The sequence below is a fragment of the Dermacentor silvarum genome, chromosome 4 (assembly GCF_013339745.2).
Source record: "Dermacentor silvarum isolate Dsil-2018 chromosome 4, BIME_Dsil_1.4, whole genome shotgun sequence".
Taxonomy (NCBI): Eukaryota; Metazoa; Arthropoda; class Arachnida; order Ixodida; family Ixodidae; genus Dermacentor; species Dermacentor silvarum.
This window is the reverse complement of record NC_051157.2, coordinates 230,063,141-230,087,454: the sequence shown is the minus strand read 5'-3', so window position 1 is coordinate 230,087,454 and position 24,314 is coordinate 230,063,141. Positions and strand designations below refer to the sequence as shown.

Sequence of the window (24,314 nt, the reverse complement as noted above, 5' to 3'; positions counted from 1 at the left end):
AACGACGCAACAGCCGGGAAAACGCAGCCCCCGGGAACGTAACAGGGAGGCTCTACTGTAACACTATACGACGCTACGACGTCATCGTGACGCTCACTCTTCGTTTCCGATGCCTCGCGCTTGTGCGAAACGACACGCGTCCACGCATCCGGTACCTGGTGTGACATTCCGAGGATGAGTGCTTCGACGAAAACGGAAAACGGGTGCGCGTTACAATTGAGGGCGCGTTAGAATCGAGTAAATACGGTAAACGTTTATTTTTCGAATTTTCGTGCCGAACCTGCATATAACGAAATCCTCTTTATAACAAAGTTTTTCGGGAATTTGTCAATTTCGTTATATCCAGGTTTAACTGTATCTAGTTTTAACTGTATTAGCCTGCTTATCTTTCAGTGCATACATATTGCCTTGTCCTATGCTAAGTTTTCTTCTCACTGATTTCATAGTGCGTCCATATTTTACTGCTTCGTCAATTTTTTCCACGTTATAATTTCGGATATCCCTTACTTTCTTCTTGTTTATCAGTTTCGACAGTTCAGCGAATTCTATCTGATATCTCGAGTTTGACACTTTCACGTTTTGCCGTTTCTTTATTAGGTCCTTTGTTACTCTGGAGAGCTTGCCTACTGGTTGCCTTGGTGCCTTACCTCCTACTTCGATCAATTGCTGCTTCTGAGATCAGCCTAGTTACGGTTTCATTCATTACCTCTATGTTGTCTTCATCTTCCTGCTTTAAAGCTGCATATTTATTTGCGAGCACCAGCCTGAATTGGTCTGTTTTTACCCTTACTGCGACTAGGTTGGCCTGTTTCTTCTTGACTAATTTTATTCTTTCTCTCTTCAAATTGACAGAAATCCTAGACCTCACTAACGTATGGTCACTGCACTTTACCCTTCCTAACACTTCTACATCCTTCACTATGCTGGGATGGGCACAGAGTATGAAATCTATTTCATTCCTTGTTTTTCCATTTGGGCTTTTCCAGGTCTACTTCCAGTTGCTGCGCTTCCTGAAGAAGGTATTCATGATTCGGACCGTATTCCTTTCCGCGAACTCTACCAACATCTCTCCTCTTGCATTCCTAGAATGCAAGAGGAGAGAACCTCCGCCGTGAGGTTCCCTATAGATAAAATCTGCGCCGCGTGCTGTATGCCTGAGCAGAAGCGTGCGGGGACGCGCGCTATCACGGAGAGCGAACGGACTCAATCTTCCACGCGCAAGCAAGGAAGCGGGAAGCCAGCGCCGGAGGGAGCGGGGGGGGGGGGGGGGGGGGCGCACTTCCACTCTGCCAACAACTGCGCTCGTCGCTCGCTCGCACCGTCTCTTATCTCCACACGGCTCTGACCTTTATGCGCCGTGCATTCGCCGCTCAGTTTCCGTTGAAGCGATAGACCGCACGTACCTTCGCCGCTGCGGCGTATCCGCTTGCTGCCAGAGTTTTGACGGTCGTTGTCTGCAGTCATTCAGTGTGATCTATTCATGTTTGTTTGTGCGCGCTCACACCACGCTTGTTCATTCAGTTGGCAATAGTCGGGCCACATTTTCCAACGCACGCTACACATGCAATGCTGCCCGGATCGGCAGTGCAGCGCTACAGGTGTGTCCCTTCGCACGCGCTGCCCACGGGAAGCGCTTCTCATCAACACCACCGTTTCACACATGCCTTCTCGTGGTCATCGAGTCTCTCTTCATGTCGGTCTACTTACGCCGCAGCACACCTGCTTACTTAATCAGCTCATGTTTACTACAATTCATATTGCTACCAAAGCCGCTCACCTTACTTCGTATGACATTGCTGTGTTGCTATCGCATTCATTGCTTCGCCCTTAGGGCGAAACTGTGACATTTTTTTGATTAGTCGGATTTGATATTACAAAAACTGGCAAATGATCAGTAATGTCACATGAGATGGTGCCTGTTACAAGCATAGGTAATGGATGACTAGTTATAATGTGGTCAAGTATACTTTGTCGCGCATGCTTGTTATACGAGTGGCAGATGTTATTAGTTGCTGCAACAGGCCTTTGCAAGCGAGTAAATCAGTATGAAAATTATTAGTGGAGTTGTTTTGAGCGACGTGAAATATTGATATCGCCGAATAAAATGACACGAGTGTTAGGTTTAATGTAGGTCTCGAGTAGCTTGCCGAGTTCTTGCAAAGAATGTTATGTTTTGTTAAGTGGTGACCTGTATATGACACCTATAAGTGTTTTTGTTTTTTAGTCTTTTGTGGTAGCAAGCCTTTTGTGGTACGATCGGTTTGAATTTCCAGAAACAAAGTTTCACATGTCTGACATAATGGCAATGTCACATCTGACAGAATAAGATATTGATGCGAGAGGTATGGGGATAGATACCCCGCACCTCCACCAGTGTCACGGTGCAAGCTGGTATTGTCGTATTACAAAACCAGCTTGTTTTAGTAATGGAGCATAGAGAAGTCCTCTTTGTCTTCTAATCTCTCCGAGGCCGAGCCGAAGCTGTGTGCACCTGATCTGACAAGTTCGCTCTGTTTGACATTTCAAGTTGGTAGCCTGGTATAGGATAAGGAACGTCAGAGCAGTTACTGAGGCAAGCTTCAGATAGTGCAATCACGTGGAACACATGCTTTAGAGATGTGTTCAAGTGAAGGAGTTAGTCGTAGTGCTTATGCAGGCTGCGAATGTTTAGATGAAGTGACAGATCGAATTATGTCTGCATTTATTGATTAAATTGCTCAACTTCAAGCTGTTCAAGAGCCATGACGCTTCACACAGTGCTTGCTTCAGTAGTGAAATTATTCAGGGACCACTTATTGCTCTCGTAAGAAAAAGCACAAGTTGACACTCGTTCGTATTTTGTGTACATGGCTCGCTACATACTTTCTGGCTTTGATCTTGCGCTGCTTCGTCCACTGATGATTTTTTTTATGTGGATCATCAGAGTCCACTATTAATTTTTTTTCTTCTAATTTCAGTGCTTCAGAGAACAGCGATTTATTTTTCGGGCTCAGGTGATCATTGAAGAACACTTGTGTGTACTCTTTGCTGCTCCCAAAGTCTTTTGTAGTTAAGCAAGCCTTGCGAGCTTTCTTTTCGAATTCAGTTAACGAGCTAACTTCCAGTATAACTACCAGTTAATTCAGTTAGTAGAGTAAACTATTCAGCATTATGTGAGCGTCTCTGTTCTTTAACTACCATAAAAACCCGCGTATAATACGAGTTCTTTTTTTCTAAATTTTACCATGTAAAATTACTGCCTCGTATTATATGCGGATCCCAAAGTTTTCAGCCTAAAATTTGCAGTTTCGGTTTAGTTTCTGCTCAGTGCTATCATCATCAAGATTCATAGCGGAGGATGCGTCATCTTGCGGCGGTGTCGGTAGGCTGCTTTCAACGGGCACCATTTTGACCACGCTAAGAATCGGCACGTTCGCTAGTCTATCTTGCACGATGTCGGGACCACGAAAGCGGTACCCAACTGCCTTTAAAAGGAAAGTTATTTTAGCTGCCGAGACCATCGGAAATTGCGCCGCACGGCGGCACTTCGGCGTAACCGAAAGCAGCGTTCGCGGCTGGGATGACATCCCAGTTGCAACCGCTGGACGTTTGCATTAACAACCCTTTTAAAGACCGGATCAAGTGTGCTACCAAGAGTGGATGAGGTCGGGAGACCCGGAAGTAACGGCTACCGGACGGCTGAAAAGGGCCTCTCCAGCGGTGCTTTGTAGCTGGATTGCGGATGTATGGGCTAGCATCCCCGAGGAGCTCGTCAGTCCTTTTAAGAAATGCGGCATCATCAACGCACTTGACGGCACTGAAGATGACTTTCTGTGGGAAGATATCTCCGACAAGGGGCTATTGGGAGACAGTGCCAGTGAAACGGACGAGGACTGAACATTAACTTTCTGTGAGTTTTGCTCACTCGCATTATATGCGGAGAAAACATTTTTTTTCATTTGTGCTATCGCCAAATAACACCTTGTATTATTGTAGGCTGGTCTGTATTATACGCAGGTTTTACGGTATAGATCTACAGGAAAATGTCAATAAACAATTTGACAGTTTCAGCAATGCGATGAGAAATGCAGTAGCATAATCGTCAAACACGTTAGAAAAAGATATAACATTCCTATCTGTCCTTGGATGACAAGTGAACTGCAAAAAATAAAGATAAGGGCTTTTGGTACACTAAGGTAAAGTCACATAGGGGTTATGAATATTATGAACAAAAATTTTGTACCGCTCATAATATAGTAAATAGCGCTATACGTATGCTTGAAGAAGAGTATTACATATATTGAATAGTCCATAATTTTGCTAATTCAAATGCTACGTGGCACATTATCAACTCGGTAGTCAGGCCATCGGTTAGAGAATATGCAATGCCAGACTTGAATATGTTAAGAATATCTATGGAATCCTTAATAATGTTGCTTAATTCATACTTCTGTACGATTGGTCAAACAATATGTCGCTCTTCTATTACTTACCTTGAAAGGACAACGAGGTGGTTTGGTTTTGTGGACATTACAGCGGAAGAGATAGTTGTCCACAGTTAATGACATGGCATTCAAACACTCTACTGGGCATTACGGTATGTCCAAATTGGTCTTAACTCTTTCCTTACCATGGCACTAGGCATCGATCACCGGTGACCGTCACCGGTGACCGAAGTTTTTGAGCGCCTATTTTAAAAGCGCTGCACTCCTGGACTCGTAGCGCCATCTCGGTGATTGTATACAAGTAGAGTTTCCGTTTCTGCGCGGTTCACATTTTTACCGTGGGGCGGAGATTTTTAAAGGGCTCCGTGGCGTATGCCACCGCCCGATTTAAAGGGTTCAGCCTCATCCATCCATCCATCCATCCGCGAGCTCAAAAGTTGAGGCGCCCTTGATCGGTATGATGGCGTCAACATCCGGTACCGTGCGCGCTCGAAAGAAAGCAGTTTCGCTTGATCCCGACGATCCTAGAAGCGATCTTTTGGACTTTTAGAGCAATGACGACTCTGACATCGATGTCGCGTCGTCGTAGTTTAGTTTGCATGAGGAAAGTTCAGCAGATCAGCCGGGAACATCAGCTGTTACCCGCCGGCAAGTTTCATTTTCCTCTCCCATTTTGTTTATTGATATCCACAGCCCTGTTTGTATCCAAACTAATATTTTCTTTAATTATGGTGTGTCCACTTCATTTGGACATGATGTGCTGCCACCAGTTTCGGCCCCAGAGAGACCTTGGGATGACACTCCATAGGGTTCCGAAGCGGCTGGCAAGAGCTCTCGATTTTTTTCGCCTGTCCTTTACGGCGGAGGTCGTTCATGCTATATATAAACACCAACTAATATGCACGGACGCATATCCCTGACAAACCGACGTAGAGAACTTAATTCTCTGAAGATACAGTAGAACCCCGCTGATACATTTTTCACGGGACCGGGAAACAGGAAAAATTGAGAAATGGGAGTAGTGTTGAACTGCACACAATATTTTAATTCTTACATGTGAAAAAAAGTCGTAGTTTCGTCCGACAGCCGAAGTATCGATTGCGACAGCAAATTAGTAGACAGCTATACAAAGTAAGAATAGTAGTTTTATCATCCGTATAAACTTGTAAACATTCGCTTATTAACTATATTAACAAGCATGGTGTTAGCGCCCACAGGCAAACATGGAACACATCACACTCGATGAGCGCGGACACGCGATGTGAAACGCTAGCGTGAAGAATTTAAGCGCTGCTGCAGAAGCGAGCGAAGTGACCTTCGTGCTGTTGTCTATCGCTTCAACTCAAACTGAGCGCCGAGAACACACAGCACGCACAAAGCTACGAGCCGCCGACGCACCTACACTGCGTAGACTCTGCCCCCAAGCAGATCGCTTTCAAGATACGGCGCAGAGTACAACGCGCAGAGTACAACGCCGCCCGCTATCCCTCCCCCCTCGCTCCCTCGCCGGTGCCTCGAGCGCAACGGAAGAAGGCGCGCTTCCTCCCTGCTTTTCTTTCGCGCGCAAGATTTAGAGGAGGTCGTCGGCTCCCCTCGCACTCGCACATACAGCATACGGCGGGCGGCGACGGCGTTATCGCCCTTGGACTTTAATGTACGAGCCAAAACCAATTTTAGGGCCGCAACGCGTGGCAGACACCATCTTTAGATAGCGAATACAAATCTCAAGGGCCATACTTTTGCTGGCGGAAACCAAAAATACGTCATAAGTGTCGCCCCCGGCACTTTGGGCGGCCAATGCCATCGTCAAGCAACCAAGCCAAGCGACATGAAAAGTGAAAATGGCCACTAGGGCCGGCACGGGGTGGCAGTTCGCAACGTATGATGCGGGAACGGTTCCACAGTTGCGACCTAACAGCGGGGTTACCAATGCATTGGGTTCTATGGGAGCTGTGCCGAGACCGTGTGACGTAACAACCGGGAAAACGCAGCACCCGGGAACGTAACAGCGCGGTTCTTCTGTTTAAGTCTATCATTAGGAAAGTTTGCCGTGAATTTCATTAATTTGTGTTTGGTCATTTTTATTACATATTTTGTAATTACTGGTTCTTTTCCGAAATTTACTTTTGAAATGTGCGTTTAGTGCTCGTGTTTTGTGTATAATATTATGCTGTAAATGAACCTTTTTCTTGAAAAAAAAAATTGTAAGTAGGACCAACCAAGAACTTGAATGTTTCACTATGCGTGATGTAATTTTTCTTAACTCATAGAGTACTTTATCTATGGGTATAATCCTTTAGAGAAATGTTGCCAAGGGATACAGCAACAACTTGTATTTGGAATTTCTCTAAAAAATTTTTTTGCCAGCGATGCTACTTCTTAGCAAAATTTTTCTTGAAAATTTTTGGGGATTTCTTTGTTTAAAACTTTTTTATGCAAATAACATTTTTTGTATTTTTTAAAAATAAATATCATTTGAAAGCAGGTTCATTTATTATCACTTTTATATACTGCATGACACTAAACTTATTGGCTGTTGCACAAAAAATTACTAACTCAAACATACAAAATACAGCCAATTTCCCGTGGTAAGGAAAGAGTTAAAGCATTGTATTGATAGCATTGTATAGTGCAAGCCATAGAAAAAATATTCAATCTCTCTCTACTGATACTTAACCAGACCTATTAAATATCGTCGAAGTTATTCCTGTTTATGAAAATGGGGACCATAATTTGTTAGAAAGCTACTTATATGTTAGAAAACTACCTCTACTGTTAGAAAACTACCTACAGGGGTGTGCCAATTGCGCCATTTTGATACAAACGCAGATTCCTGCGTCAAACACAGACCGAAATTGTGCCACGCTGCGCCTGAACACCTCCTGCCGCCAGTGGCCGCGAGCAGCGAGCGGATATGTTCTTTGAAAAAGAGTGCGGCTGTTCACATTCCGCAGACCGCGTGACATCGCTTCCCACACAGGTCTCGTGATTTTCATGCTTTTAACGCAGGCCTTTTCGGCGCTTCCGGCAAGTGGCCGGCGCGCGGCGGCCACTCTCGGCTGTTGTCACTGCTGTCGGAACCACCAGGGCGGCTGTATTTAGAGTGTAGTAAATACTGTTGAGTGGGCCAAGCGGCGCGGCGTTCCCTAGCTGAGGCGCAAAATAACGAAAAGCAGGCCCAGGTCACTGCGAGGGAACTAGATATTAAGGAGGTGCACGCTGCCGCGGGTTCAGCGGGCGGCCGTCTTTTCCCCAGGGCCAGAATATTGTAAAAATATTCCTATCTGTTTTTATGCCCACATCGGCGAGGTCTCAGACATTTTGACATATCGCGAAGGGCTAATGGCGGATTTGGAATAAAAAGTTGCAGTTTCGCCCGAAAGGTGAACCATCGATTGCAATAGTAAATTTGTAGACAGCTATACGAAGTAAGCATAGTAGTTTTATCGGCCAAACTTGTAAGCATTTGCTTACTAACTAAATTAACAGGCATGGTGTCACGCGCGCACAAGCAAGCATGAACACGTCTCACTCGATGACCGCCGAAACTGGCTGCCTAAACGCTGGAGTGAGGAAGCGCGGCAGCAGCAGCGAGAGAATTGACCCAAGTGCTGACCTAAGTGCTGCCTGTTGCTTCAATGCCAGCGAAGTGGCGAAAACACGGCGTGCACAAAGCTATGAGCACTAGCACTAGATCTGTCCCCATCACAGATCGCTTCCAAGATAGGGCGCGCTGCCGCCGGAGAACGCCCCCTTACCTCCCCTCCCTCCACGGTGCCTTGCCCGCGACCTAAGATGGCGCGCTTCATTGCTGATTTCCCCCTTGCGCGCGCGAGATTGAGCCGCCATGGTTGGCTCACCGTCGCACTCTTTCACTCGCGCATACAGCATACGGCGTGCGGCGACGATGTTATCGCCCCTGGACTTTAAAGGGACACTAAAGAGAAACAGGAAGTTCAGCTGGAATAAAAGAGGGACCTTCAGGAATGCATGCCGTTTTTGTTGGGTGCAAAAATATGAGTTATTAGCGGAGAAATTCGTAAACAAAGACCAAATATCTCTTCCTCAATTTCTCTCACCCCAGATTTGGCGCTGAAGCAGTGTCGTCACAGATTGCATTGCTCTCAGCGAATCAGAATGCGCCATGATACGTCACCGCTTGCGTAAACGGCCGAGGCGCTGGGCTGGATGCATCATGGCTGCATGCATGGTCGCTGCGTTTGCGTTCGCCGCGATGGATACCGTAGCTGCCGCTGAACCTTGCAACGAAGAGCACGCCAGGAAAGCAGGACTGCATTTCATCGATATTCAGTGAAACGGAGCGCGAAATGATCCTCTGTGTTCGAGCGGTAGGTGTTTCCGCGTGCGATGGCGGTGAGCCGCCGGCCGCGCCGGCGGAATGCAGAGCTTCGTTTTCGTCGACGGGAGGCGAAGCGTCCGGTCCGCCAGGCGACGATGTTCCTGACAGAACAAGCGTAGAAAGTTGTGCACGTACTCGGTATGGTTATTTCGTGGCTTTATTTAATGACATTCAGCACTCACCAAGCCGCCAGTTTGCTGCTGCAGGGGCACCGGTAGGAGGTTTGATGAAGGCCGCATTGAGGGAACAGCTGCTCGAGAAAGGACTGGCCTCTGAGGCACGCCAAGATACTTTCCGAGGGCAAGATTATACACATAATGCGAGGGCGAGAAATGCAGAGAGCACACCATCGGTTTCTCTGGCTCTTTTGCCGTTTTATCATCGGCAGAGCACTGAGCCATTGCGAACGCCATGGAGCCGGGGCTCTCCGAGCGACGCCACATGAAAGGACACAATCGAGTCAACACAGCCGCTGCCCCTGATCAAGCGCCTTGGGCCATTTATACAGCCCTCAACACTACACACACGAGGCATTTTCTGGCTGTTTCCCGCGAAGTCAACGTTTTTCGAGCCATGCAACACGCAACCAAACACCGTAGAACGGAACAGGCGCGCGCGACGATGCATTGACCAAAAACGAAACTACGAAACTATCACGGCCGCGTGTATCACCATGCCTTCTTATTTATTTAATTTTATGCTAAACTTGTACTTCCTCGCTTGAAACGATTTAAAAAGTTGGCAAATGCTGTTTATGCACGTTTAAGGTGTATTTCATTCTGCACTTTATTAACAGCCATAAATCGCTCTCGACCAATCGCGACCGGCCTGCGTTTGTAATCTCCGACGTCACGACACGTAGTGCGGGAATTTCGAAGGGGCGTCAGCACCTATTCTTCAGTTTTTCGCCATTTTCTCGCTTATTAAACATCTGTTTGCAGTAAGAATGGTATGGCTGTGATCGTGAAAGGATAATCTACCATTTAAGCTCAACTTCCGGTTTCTCTTTAGTGTCCCTTTAAACTGAACATCGCGGCGACGACCACGGCAGAAATACGACTGGAGTGTCCATATAATTGACATCGCAATAAATACAGATTGGAATAGTTTTACGTTATGCCAACCCCGGGTTGATTGCGTCTTTTTGGGTCTGCGGTGACATATGGTGACCCAGAAGTTATGTTGGTGTGTCGATTGAACCGCATAATTTGAGAACATTTTCCGCTATCATAAGGAGCGTCAGCGCGGGAATATATAGTTTGATTGTAGTTCCACCAATGTTTTCGGCTTCACAGGAAAACAAACGCCGTGCCGCCGCTCAACCCACTCTTCCATATTCTAGTACGCTGTAGGTACAAAACGTGCTTCTACTACGCGCTTTGTGTTGCTTTATTCTCTGTTTCATCGTGGTTTCGAAGTATGCTGTCATATTCCATTATTCCAACTAAATACAGATTGGCGTGCTCTAAACGGCTCCAAAATGAAATTTACCCTGCTCCAAGTTGCTCAAATTTCTGCTCCAAACTGCTCCAAAACGCAATTTTACTTGCTCCAAAATGACTTTGGGCAGTTCCACCCCTGTACCTACAGTGGAACCTCGATTATACGTCCCCCGGTTATGCTACGACCTGCATTTTACGACGAATTGGTTTGGTCCCGGCAAAACCCGCAAAGAAATAATGTATTAAAAACCTTGATTATACGACAAAATTTTGCGCCGACCCTGCGTCGTACGATGCCTGAGGCAATCACTTTTGTAGGTAGTTTCACTTTCTCGAAATTCCGCGTGACTTGGCACTGACATCCCCAACAAGTGTTTCTCGCGCTGTCCTAAGCTCGCAATCAGCGCCAAGAGAGCTGTCGGCCATAGGCTTTGAGGGGTTCTGTGCCAGGACGAGCCGAGTCTCGCGAAAGCGATACTATCTCCAAAAGTGATCTCCCGAGAATCAAGTATATTCCGTGTCGTAAAGTTTGTTTGCGATTTAAGTACTTTTTAAAAGACCGCACAGCCATTTCATTCAGGGTCAGTACCAGGCCACTTCAAGTTCCCCAGAGCCTTTCCGACTGGCCTCGCATTTAAAGAGGGCCTGCCGCCGGTACTGCCATCCGGAAATCGTTGACGTCGATATACCGAGCCACGGCAGACTTTACCAGCTTCTCGGCCATGAAAATCCGTTTCTCGAAGCGGCTGTCATACCGAATGCGCTGCGTCGCCATAACGCCGCGAATGAACGGAGTCTAACTGCAAAAGGCCGTAGGGTATTGCAGCATCACAAGCATAGCGAAAACAGCATCCATTCCACCCAAAAACAACCTATGACTTCGGTTGACTTGTCTATGGATTGGATCGAGACATAAAGTTACAGGTTGCCAACATAACGCTAAAAATAATGGGATTTAGAATATTTGTTTTAACATGGTGAATTTCGCCGTTATTCGAATGTAACGCGAGGGTCGAGTTCAAGCAACGAAAATTATGAAAAAAACCTCTCGTTACAATTGAATAAATGCGGCCACATTTCGATGGAGGCGAAATGCAAAAACGCCCGTGTGCTTGCGTTGTAGTGCACGTTAAAGAACCCCAGGTGGTCAAAATTCATCCGGAGCCCTCCACTACGGTGTGCCTCATAATCGGAACTGGTTTTGGCACGTAAAACCCCAGAAAGAAGGTAATCTTTTTATAATTTAATCTGGGGCGCGATCTTGTATGCATTCCAAAATGGAACGGAGGCGGTCCGTTCCATCGAGCCGCACACGATTGGTCAATTTGATCGTCGCGGTTCAAATTGACCAATCGTGTGCGGCTCGCGGTTCAAATTGACCAATCATGTGCGGCTCAATGGAACAGACCGCTTCCGTTCAATTTTGGAACACGTACAAGGTCGCGCCCCTGCCTTCCTTAGAGCAGTGCAGGTTTGTGCCGCGGGCTTCAGGCGGTCTGTATCCGTTTCTTTGGGCAAGACTACGTTGTTGCTTATATTCTTAGTTTTTTTATGATATGACGGTTTTGTGCGGTCTCCTCAAAGTTGTGTAATCGGGGTTTTTGAAAAACTTATTGCCAAACGCATCACTTTATTTCTTGAACTTGAATCCATCTTTAATATTGCCATCACAGATTTCGAACTAAAAGATAGACAAATATAGCAATATTAGCTTTGTGCGACTACATAAACTCCCACCTGAACAACAACAAAATGGTCCTAAGCATTTTCCTATATGTGCGAAAAGCGTTTGACGCTGTGGATCATGACATACAGCTGAATAAATTAGAATGCTATGGCTTTTGAGGTCTAACCCTTCAATTTTTCTGCAGCTGTCTCAGTAACAGAAAACAACTAGTAGTTTCCATTGCAGAAGGAAATCGGACGTTTCTGACATTGTTACAGGTGTCCCATAAGGCTCAGTACTGGGGCCAATATTCTTTTCTTTATTTGTAAACAATCTTCCTGATGCCTTAAACGACTTATCTGCTGTAATGTATGCAGACGACACTGTTTTACTTTGTGCGCTTGATTCCTTGGACAAAACATTACAATTAGCTAACAATGAACTACTGAGTGTCAAACAGTGGTTTACGTCAAATAAGCTAACTCTGAACATCAAGGAAATGGAATATATTATCTTCACTTCTTCGTGGAAAGCACCCTTAAGAGAATGTCATTCGCTTTTTCTTAACCATAATGTACTTGAGCGGGTAAGTTCGATTCTATACTTGGGTGTCACACTAAATGAACATCTTGATTGGAAGCCTGATATTGCATCACTCTGTAAAAAATTAAGCAAAGCTTGTCTTATTCTGTACAAATGCCCTTATTACTTGGACACTGCCACTGTGAAAGCAATTTATTTTAGCATATTCCATAGCTATCAATCCTACTGTATTGCATCTTGTGGTCACACATACGTTTCATATGTAGAACCTACTGTACTACTGATTTTCAGAAAAGGGCATTGTAACTTATGATTATTTCTTTTGATATGATATGATTAACTTATGACTTTTTCTGATTAGAGTTCTAATTTAAAGTTTAAATATACTGCCTTTTAATTTATTACTGAATTTTAGGACAACAATAAGTACTCATAATAGCATAACCACCTGTCGAGTTCATCAGATTTTTTATACTGCAGAAGCAATACATGCAGCATACTTAGAGAGACCCTGGACCACTTTGTATCCACGTCGAGAAATGCATTTGAAGTTAAATTGACTATTTCGAAAATACTGTGCCACAAAAAGTACTTCAGTGCGTTCAGCAGAAGCGGAGTTATTGGCAATCGTGTTAGCTGTTCCTTCTTCAATGACTTGCACTGCGAAGGCAGAGCAGGGCATGCCCACAACGCTCCGTCTACTGAACCTCACCGTGGCGCAACGTTCAAATTTGATTTTAGATGCTTCCGATGACACCACTATTTCCGATTTTGGCGCCTATGACACACCAAATGTCGTTGTCCGCAAGTGCGCTCAGCCAGCGAACACATCGTAGCACCCCGCGGCGGCCGCGGTATCTACGCTACGTAGCAGACCGCAGCTACGTGCAACTGCAGAGTGTATGCGCAGTGTTTGCTTTGTGCACGACAGGGCTTGAGTACCCGCTCAAGCTCATAAGCTCCAGTCTGACCATGCTACTTGGTGCAGACTGGCTTTGTCCTGGACCAGCTTGACCGACAGATAGTAGCCACATCAAACTTGCGCATTTTGAAGTGCTGTCAATACTTAGCAAAGTCTGCCAAGGCGTCTAACCAGGAGCGGCCAGCAATGAGCGAGCGCTGGGCCGGTATTTTGTAGCGATGCCTTATGACTTATTCTATACTAGTCTCCACTGCCACTCATCATCCACTGCTCACGGCCGGCTGATCCCGTTGATAAAGCGAACGGACCGTCGCTCTGACCACTGACAAAGCACGATAAGTGCAAAAAGGCATTAGCACCGGAAAGGAATCGGTACAAAATACCGGCCCTGGCAAGCATGCGTGTGATCTGACCTTAGGTTTCACGTGGTTATAGGCTAGTTGAGTGTTCAAACTAGTCAAAATTGGTGAGACCCGACGGCTACGACATCGATAAGCTGGGTGCCCAAAGTTTTAATTCCTACGCGCTGCAGCCGAACGTGAGCAGACAATAGTTGGCTTCTTCTGGAAGTACCTAATTATTATCGAAATTCGAAAGCACATACTGCGTCAATAAATGTACACAGTAACAGCTGGAAGAAGCGCGCGCACTGATCCAAACACCCTTCTTGATTGATATCGGCTATCGGCCAATAGCAGCCGCACATGGCCATGTGCATGGGCATGTGCTAGCGTACTCCTCTACCGATATTTGAGCAGCATGTGATACCACTCGAAGCATTTTTCTGAGTGCAGGCCAGGGTTGTTACTGCAGGTTTTGCTGCTGCAGTCAGCGCCGACCACTTTTGGTCACTCTGGGTGGCTTGGGCACTTGCGCTCCTGCTGACGTGGTAGCCGACTTTGACGCCGCCAGATGCACAAGGCTGCCATAAAGAACCATGTACGATCGCGCGCGTATAGTATTATAGTTAACGCAAGTCGAAGTATCATGACGATGCACTTCACATTGCTTTCGTGCTGACCACGCTTACTGCAACAGTGAACCTCTACTAAAGACGTCGAGTATTCGAAGGGGTATGCGTTAATAATGGAAGACTTCACTCACCTGTTCGGACCGATTAGGTCGCAGACGTCAGTTGTAAACTTGTCTGCATGGGCAGGCACTCGCTTAATTTCACAAGTGAGACGAGTGAGGCGCATCCAAAGGGCCTGGACACGATGGTACTACCTCGTTGAAAAACCAGCGAGCTTTTTAAAGTCCTCTACATTTCCAAAGTTGTGCGCATGAAATCCACAACGGACACAATGGTGCTTCGCTTGGTTCTCATATCTCGGATTCTCCACCTGCTCAAACGCAAAGGTGCCTCCTGCTAACGCTCACAAGACATCGCTATAGACGGCGCAGTGGCAGTGCGCTAAGCTTAGGGTTCTGGCAAGACTCAGAGGAGAAGGCAGCGGCGCATGCGCAGAGTACAAGTCTTAAACGCGCGGTCACTTTATCGATAAAGTGTGCGCTTTGAAAAAGGAGGGGGTGGGGGGACAAGCGCGGCGCGTATCTGCTAGTTTGTAGTGACTGCGGCTGTCCGTGCGCCTGGGGAGTACTACATACGCGGGTCGCGCGCTTTATTTTGGCGGTAATCTGCGCGCGGTATCTTGAAAGCGATCTGCAGACGGCTAATACCTTTGTACGCGCTGTGTTTTTGCCGCTCAGTTTCCGTTGAAGCGATAGACAGTACAAAGATCACTGCTTGCTGCTGCTGGTGTCGCACTTTCATATGCCAGCGTTTTGACGGTTAGTGTCAGAGGTCATCGAGTGTGCTGTGTTCATGTTTGCTTGGGCGCGCTGACAACATGTTTGATAATTCAGTTAGTAAGCAAATATTTGCAAGTTTATACGGCCGATAAAACTACTATCTTTACTTCATATAGCTGTCTACTAATTTTCTATTGCAATCGATGCTTCGCCGTTCGGGCGACACTGCGCCTCTTTCTTTTTTTCTTCTTTTTACGTTAAGTGCGAGTATAAGCGCTGCTGCGCATGGCGGCTATTGATTCTGATTGCGAGTGAATCCGGCTTAGCCTCACTTCGGTTACTGAGTAAATTATTTTTATTTATCGACCGCTGCAGGCATGTGGGGATGTTTCCATCCCTAATAAATGTTGTAAATTATTAGAACAGTTTTTGGTTGCTTTTTTTTTCGCGAGTCGTTAGCATTGCCTACTGGAAACAGTAGCAATACTCAGACACACAACATTCATGTGCATTTCACACGCCGCTGATAAAAGACTCTGCTGAAGGGGCCACTGAAGACTGCAGGTTTTTCTTTTTCAGGGTCAAAAAAAGCACGCAAAGCAATTTGAAGAGAGGTGAACGTTCTTCTTTTGGGGGTTTTACGTGCCAAAACCAGTTCTGATTATGAGACACGCCATAGTGGAGGGCTCCGGATTAATTTTGATCACCTGGGGTTGTTTAACGTGCAGTAAAACGCAAGCACACGGGCCTTTTTTGCATTTTGCCTCCATCAAAATACGGCCGCCGCAGCCGGGATTCGATCCCGCGATCTCGTGTTCAGCAGCGCAACGCCTTAGCTGACTGAGCCACCGGCGGGTGAGAAGTGAACATCATCATCATCATCAGCCTATATTTTATGTCCATTGCAGGACGAAGGCCTCTCCCTGCGATCTCCAATTATTTCTGTATTCCAAGCGTATTCCAACTTGCAGGCGCAAGTACGAATACGCTAGCGCAAGGCAGGGGTAATTGGAGGTGAACATAGAGCAACGTATTCATTCTCCAGGCATAACCTATCCTTACAATTAGAAATAATTGTTACTTGGCTATATCCTTATCTTTAAAAAATTAACAAACTTATTCCTGTGTATACCCGCCGTGGTTGCTCAGTGGCTATGGTATTGGGCTGCTGAGCACGAGGTCGCGGTATCGAATCTTGGCCACGGCGGCCGCATTTCGATGGGGGCGAAATGCGAAAACACCCGTGTACTTAGATTTAGGTGCACGTTAAAGAACCCCAGGTGGTCCAAATTTCCGGAGTCCCCCACTACGGCGTGCCTCATAATCAGAACTGGTTTTGGCACGTAAAACCCCATAACTTAACTTATTCCTGTGTATATATTTAAATATATTGTATGTGTGTGTATAGTGTTCACAGTCGAAATGTAAAAAAAAAAAAATAACCTTGAAGTGAGAAAAATGCTTATGAGGTAGCCGCCGCTGGCGCTTCTAATGCGCTTGTCGTCCTATGGTCAGGATTTGCAGAAATGAAGCGAAAGTGTGAATGTAAAGCCGTGCACGTCCGCGCTGATGCAGTAAGCTTTCAGCCACAATGAAATTTTTAGTGAAACGTTGAGGCAACTCTAGAGAAACCGCAAATGATGTGGGCAACAGAACTCTGGTGATGACAGTTTGGCGAGAAATGGAGGGGGGGGGGGGGGGGGGCAGGCTTCGGAGAGCCCGAGAGCCCCCCCGTAGTCGGCGCCTATGTGTACCACCGTAAAATGCACGCGGTGAAAAAGTGGTCAAGCTTCTCAGCGAACCATGTGAATGTGCGGTTCCGCGCTCTGGTATCCAGAAGCCGTGCTGAACATTGTGGTGCACCCTAGTGCAAAAAGAAGTAAACTTCAACAAGCAAAGTTTACCGAACCCTCAAGAGATGGTGCATCATGTATACAAAGAATGTGCACGAATCGCAGTGAGAAGAACCGCGAAATTTAACCCCCAAACACCCTTGTCGGGCGGTGCCCGAGAGCGGACTGCTACGGCCGTGTTGCTTTGTCGGGAACGGACCGCAAAGGGTTAATTTTCGACAGCTTTGCACTGAGTCAAAGTAAAACTACTGCTTGCCGCCGCGGACGAAACCGCAGCCGCTATCGATGCGATCATGGACGGCGACCTTGCGGTTCAGAAGGCAGGTGGCCGACGCACTCACCAAGTCAAAACGAAACTACCGTTCACTGCAAGAAGTGCGGACGAAACCGCGTTCGCTATCGCTACCATGGTTGGCGACTACGCAGTTGTGAAGGCACGCAGCCATGGCACGCAGCCGACGCGCACATCGAGTGAAAACGAAACTACTGTTTGCCGCAACCGCTGCAGACGAAACTGCGGTGGTTATCGACGCGATCATGGATGGCAACTACGCACTTATGAAGGCACGCGCTAACGCAGTGTTATTATGCGTGGCGATAAACGCAAGATTAAAGTGTTTAAGGGCACAATTAGGCACGACGTGCTCCGGCGTTGCCATCAATCACGTGCCGTGCACGATTGCCGCCGAGGACCATTGCGATGCGGACTGTGCCGCTTCGTTTCGGTTGGATGCTAGCGCCGTTCTTGCTCTTCTGCGGCGCGTATTTGCTATGTTCCGCGCTTTTTTTTTTCATTTTTTAATTCCTCCAACGTCAGTGCGCACGCAATCGGCACCTACGCTATTTACAAATGGGAGAAGTGTGCATGATGGTAAATTACGGATTCCGAGATTTAAGTGCCAAAGCTTAGGCGCGCTGCCCGTTTTCGGAGGTTGGGTGGCTATAAGCTGCTTGCGAATTAATTGCGCAGTTCGCATGTTGCCGTTACGCGCTGTGATGTGCTTTTTGACACTCGGGCATGAGTAATGTAGATTCTGTGGATCGAGTGCACCTCGTTTTCGCCGTTTTAGCCACTTGGTTAGCGCGGGACCGCGGAAAATTTATCAGTGGCTCGCGGAACCCACTTTGAGAACCCATGGTTTAGGGTATTCATTTCTTTGGGGCATTTGTCAGCTTTTGTCACTTCTAGTGTAAGTTCCTTTCTGTTGTAGGTTTGTCGTAGCCATTACTAGAAGCACCCTGCATTTTATTTATATAAATGGATCACGTATGATTTATTTATACTATGCCGTCTTGCTGTTGTGATTGTGAATACCAACTAGAATGGATCCTAACTAGCCTTGAGCTCCAGATGAAGAATACAATATTTTCTGTGTACTCTCCCCCCATTTGAGTAAATTTGTGTGAAATGTGCAGGGTACTGGTGTGGAGCAACCTCGTGAACCCAGCCCTGATTGAGCGCTCTTTTGTGGACGGTTCCGCACGCCAGACACTTGTGTCGGGAGAGCTTCGGCAGCCCGGGGCCCTCACAATGGACTGCGCCGAGGAGCGCCTCTACTGGTCCGACCTTGAGTTGCGACGGGTTGAACATGTGCAGCTCAACGGGGAGCAAAGGTCAGTCATTGCCAGCGAGAAAACCAGGGGCGTTGTGTTAGAAATTCTGAAATGTTAAGTAGGGTCCACCGAAAATGTGGCACTATGTTTAGTGCCAACGTTTTGCCAGGCATGCATTTTCCTTTTTTGCAAGTGGCCGCTTTGACAGAATTACCACTGTTATGTTATCACTCTTCGCAATTTTATGTCGAGACAGGCATGCCTGATCAAGTTGCATAAGCAACACACTTGAGCACCAACGGTGGCTTTGAGGTGTATAATTAAACAAGTACAGTTAAACCTCAATATAACAAAGTTGACAAATCGGCAGATTAATGTTATAGCGAAACTTCCTTATATTGAAATTCAACCTTTTATGTGAGTAAATATAGGCGCCGACAAAGTTTTCTTAAACGGAAGTAGCCGCAAAAGTTTCCAAGCTGTCGGGCAATCGGAAAGAATGAATTTCAGATTTTAAGAAACATATTAGTTTGTTGAATTTGAGTCAGCAACCAAACATACGATTTCATGCTATGTCAACAATATCTTAACATCAGTGGTACAAAGGGAAGCCTGCGATATTTTCATGTCCAATACGCCTCCACGGCTGATGGTGACGCCGCCCACAGTTCGACAACGCTATCATGAAAAGCGCAGGCAGAGGGGAGCGAATGGTTTGTCTTTCTCTTACTTCGTCTCTCAGAAACGTGAGATTACACAACTTATAGGACTGAACGCGCAGGAAGACAGTGCACATGAAGCCATGACCATCTCAATACACCCAAACTTTGCACGCGCCACAGTTTACCTCATATCAGTGCAGCCGTGTATGCGCGCTCACCTGCCACCCACTCCCCCCTTGTTCGCTTGATCACCTTACCACTCACTCCTCTCTCCGTCCCTTCTCTCTTGCTCGCATCAAGCCACCATCCTTCTCGGCTCACCCTCGCACGCTTTCCCTCAATAAAGTTGTTGTTCTTCCCTCACAACCACAGCTTATGGTGTGCGGGACGCAATATGTTCATGTCGCATTTGCACTTGATACGGAAAATGACAGCAAGAGGGTCTTGCTCAGCTTTGCCAAATTGATCATTTTGCGCTGCCTAGGAGGAAAACTTGTTCACTTGTGGGCTTAAAGCTTAAAGGAGTCCTGAATCACCCCTTGGGCTTGGTGAAAAAACATAGTCCACAGATAGCACACGCTGCTGTGAATATCTCAGCCAAGTTTTGCAGTTGTGCATGGCGCGTGGAGCTCGCAAGCAGAGCGCAAAGTCACCTTTCTCTCAAACGCTTTTTTCAGCAGAAGCTTGCTCCTTACTTTCTTCTGGATGCTTTATTTCATAATAAAGTGGATTCCCATACGCAGCTGCTATTGGCCAATAGCTGACGTGACTCAAGAGGGGTGTATGGATAAGATCAGTGGTCTTCTTCCAACTCTTACTCTATATACGAGGTCTGTTAAAAAAGTATCCGAGGCCGAAGAAAAGAAACTGGCACAACTGGAGCGTTGGAAGCCTAATCACATTCAAAGTAGTCTCCTTGGGACTCCACACACTTCTCCCAGCGGTGCTGCCATTGTTGGAAGCATTCCGAGAAGGCCTCTTTTGGAATGGAGTTTAGCTCAGCTGTCGTTGCAGCCATAATGTCCTCTCTTGTCTGAAATTGCGCTCCTTTCAATGGCCTCTTGATTTTAAGAAACAGCCAGAAGTTGCAGGGGGCCATATCAGGAGAGTAAGAAGCTTGTTAAACTCCAAGAGTCTCGTTTTTCGCCAAAAAAGTCTGAATCAAGTGCAAGGAATGTGCAGGAGGATTGTCGTGATGGATGCGCCAATTTTCTGTTGACCACAACTCCCGTCTCTTGCGCCGCACAGTATCACGTAGGCGACGGAGGACATCGCTGTAGTACTCTTTGGTGATTGTTTGACCCTGTGGTGCATACTCGTGGTGTACCACCACACCACGGGAGTCAAAGAAAGCAGTCAGCATCACTTTGACGTTGCTGCGCACTTGGCGGACCTTCTTTGGTATTGGTGACATGCAATGCTTCCACTGTGACGACTGGGACTTGGTTTCCGGGTCATACCCTTATACCCAAGACTCGTCACCAGTGATTATAGTGTTCATGAAGTCGGGGTCACTGTTTGTGGAATCCAGCATGTCCTGTGAGACTTCAACACGAAGTTGCTTTTGCTCCACCGTGAGCATCTTGGGCACGAATTTCGCTGCAACTCTTTTCATGGCGAAGTCTTTGGTCATAATGGAATGTGCAGAAAAAGTGCTGATGCCTACCTCTTCCGTAATTTCTCGGATAGTGGATCACCACAGCGTTCGCTTCGGCAATGACCTGGTCATTTCGGCATGTTGATGGCCGACCGGAGCGTGGCTCGTTCTCCACCGATGTGCGGCCGTCTTTAAACCAGTTGTACCACTCCTTAATCTGTGTGCTGCTCATAGCATCGTCACCGAAAGCCATCTGAATCTTCCGAATGGTTTCCACTTGGCTGTCGCCGAGTTTCTGGCAAAATTTGATGCAGTAGCGCTCCTCCAGTCGCTCCGTCATTTTCCTTGCAATAAAAAAAAAAACGATAAGAGCACCACGCACTACCTCACTCAAACGCTGCGTCCCAGCGACCGATGCTATCGGCAGGTGGGAAAAAATTCGAGCAACGAAGGTTCAAGGTCAGCTGATGCAAGCGCGCTTGTTTCCTATCCATCAAGTGCTTCGCAAAAAAAAAAAAAAAAAAAAAAAGGTCGGATACTTTTCTAACAGACCTCGTATTTAGTGACCAAGATCAATAAGCAGGCTGAAGTAAGCAAAAATGTGCTTTCGATTTGCAATACTAATTACGTACTTCCGGAGGAAGCTGACTATCGACTGTTCGCTCTCAGCCGGGGCTGCCCGCATGAATTAAACTTTGGCCACCCTGCTTATCGGTATCGTAGCCGTCGGGTTTAGCTAATTGTGATGAGTTTTCAATACTTAACTAGTCTCGAACAACGCGAAACTTGAGGTCAGGCCACGCGCATGCTTGCCAATGCGTGCTTACTGCTGGCCGCTCCTTGTTAGATGCCTTGGCAGACTAATTGATAGGGCTTCAAAAATGCACAAGTTGGATGTGGCTACTATCTGTCAGTCAAGTTGGTGAAGGACAAAGCTGGTCAACACCACGTAGCATGGTCAGACGAGCATTTGAGCGTGAGCACGCACTCAGGCCCTTTCATGCACAAAGCAACGATGCGCATTCGCACTACAGTTGCATGTAGCTGTGGTCTGGTACGTAGCGTAAATGCTGAGGCCGTCGCGGGGTGCCACCAAGTGACTAAGCGCACACTGTGTTTCGCTGAGAACAACCGCGTTTGGCTTCTACGTTTAGTGCGTCGTAGGTGCCAAAATCGGAAGTAGTGGCGTCTACGTTAACTCTGCTTCTACTGAACACATTTAAGTACTTTTTTGCAGCAAAGTGTTTCTGAAATAGCCTAAATAGCCTATTTTAACTTCAAATGCCTTTCTCCACTTCGATAAAAAGTGGTTCACGGCCCTTTGAATATTTTTTTTTACAATAATGCATGCTTCACATGTAGCAAATGTGCAGCTTATCTATGTTTTGACTGTAAGAGAGATTTTGATCATCCTCAAACAGCGTGCTCAGATTTCTTCTTCCATAGGTGCTTTTCTGAACATTGATGAATTCTGCCATATTGTCAAATTTTATAATGGCTGTATTTTGAAACAATCAGAGTTGCGGAGAGAGCTGGTACAGCCTCTCTGATTAGCTCAAAATGCTGCCATTTTTTTATTTATTCGGTATACCTACATCTCCTGTATGGCATTATCGTAGGGAAGTTAAATACAGGGGGTCACAATGGAAAAATATTGCTACACGCGTGAGGTATTTCGTTGTTTGAACGAGGCGCGCGGGTGCCATCACTCGAGAAAAGAAGAGGAAGAACGAGCTGGGCTCAAGCTGTGAACCTAACCGGTCAGCGCTGCAACCGCTGTTGTAAATACAACCTGTAAATAGTTGGTAGTCTTACTGACTCGTCCTTCGCGTAACAATATTTAGCAATATCAAAAGAATGCATCAGTCAGTGCAACATCAGTTAAGCCCTGAAATTTGCAATAGCGGAAGACAAACTAACAAAGTACAGTAACATCTACACAAGGGGGAAAAAGAAAGAAAGGAAACAAAAAGAAACAGTGCACACAGTAGCGTATGTTCAGAAATGAATAACATCAAAGAATATGGCTCTCAATAGCATTTTCAATACTAGATGCTGCCATCACTTCATTAGGGGGCTCATTCCAATCTTTAATCATGTTAGGAAAAATGAATATTTAAACACAGTGGTACGGCACTGATAGACAAGGGGGAAAAAGAAAAAAAAAGAAACAGTGCACACAGTAGCGTATGAATGAATATTTCAAGGTCAATGAAGTTTCAAGGTCGCTCTAATTTTGTTAGCGTGGTCCCTCCCAGATGAAACGTAATACGGCTCCTTAATGATTTTGTCAATACCAGTTTTACTTTTGTATATACATATTGTTATTTCAATCTTAGGATTTTCCTGGGTGAAGAGAGAGTTTTCCAACCCAACCCTTCCTGTATTCTGGATCCTCTGACAGTAAAGTTATAATTTCCTGTTACAAAGCGTGCTGCTTGCTTCTGGATGCGTTCTATTTTGTCCGTGAGGTTTTTAGTGTACGGATCCCTGGTGACACATGCATATTCTAGAATAGGCCTAACGTTAGTTAAATACAAGGTTACCTTCAGTGATAAAGGAGAATGCTTAAAATTTTGTCGGAAAAAGAGAAGAAGACTGTAAGCTTTCGGGCTAATTTAGTTAACATGATTAGACCAGTCAAGCGTTTCAGAAAACGTAACTCCGAGGTAGTTAACATGCTCAGTGGTACTGATTGCAATATTATTTATGCAGTAGGAACTGGGGAATTTTTTCTTTTTCTTTGTAAACTGTAAATGGTAACATTTACCAGTATTTACAGTCATCTGCCACAGGTTGCACCAGATCGACACTTTTTCAAGGTCGCCCTGCAAGACAGACATATCGGCATGGCATTTCACTGGACGATACATGACACAGTCGTCGGCCTACAGTCTAATTGTTGATTTAAGGCCTACTACTAAATCGTTAATATAAAAAGTGGCCCAAGTGCAGAGCCTTGAGGCACTCCTGATAGCACGTGCATTGGAGCTGATGTCACCCCCTTAAGAATAACTTGCTGTTTGCACAGGTGTAAATAATCCTTTATCCAGCCGAGAATATGTTCAGGAATGCCTAGAAATGATAATTTTAAGCAAAGCAGATTGTGCGGGACAACATCAAATGCTTTCCGCAGATCTAGGAAGAGTGCATCTATTTGTTCACCATGGTTCAGGCTGAGTGCGAGTGCAATGTCATGCGTGAATTCGGTTAGTTGTGTTACGCACGAAAAACCGGAGCGGAACCCATGTTGAGCTGAGGTGAAAAAGTTATTTGCTTGAAAATGCTTCATCAGATTAGAGTACAGAACATGTTCGAGCGTCTTACAGCAAACGGAAGTTAAAGATACCGGCCTGTAATTGCCTACGTGTGTACGATCACCTGTAAATATCCGAGTCACGTTGGCTGTCTTCCAATCTTCGGATAGCTTTTGAATATCTCTTTACTAAGTTACTAAGAAAGGCGCTGTCTTGAAAAGTGTTTCAAAATATGATTAGAAATTCCATCTGGTTCATGAGGTGAATGCGGGTTCAGATTAA

The 24,314-nt window shown here is 46.1% G+C and overlaps 1 protein-coding gene across 1 annotated transcript in view; it reads left to right on the top strand.

The window, feature by feature from the left end:
• The window catches only part of LOC119451035 (low-density lipoprotein receptor-related protein 6), a gene marked incomplete at its 5' end in the record, with an annotated part of 156,837 nt that overhangs the window by 127,034 nt on the left and 5,489 nt on the right, over window positions 1–24,314 (top strand). Inside the window, one exon of the mRNA XM_037714466.2 lies at window positions 18,379–18,576. Coding sequence (XP_037570394.2) covers window positions 18,379–18,576 — 198 coding nt within the window. The remainder of the gene's footprint in view (window positions 1–18,378; window positions 18,577–24,314) is intronic.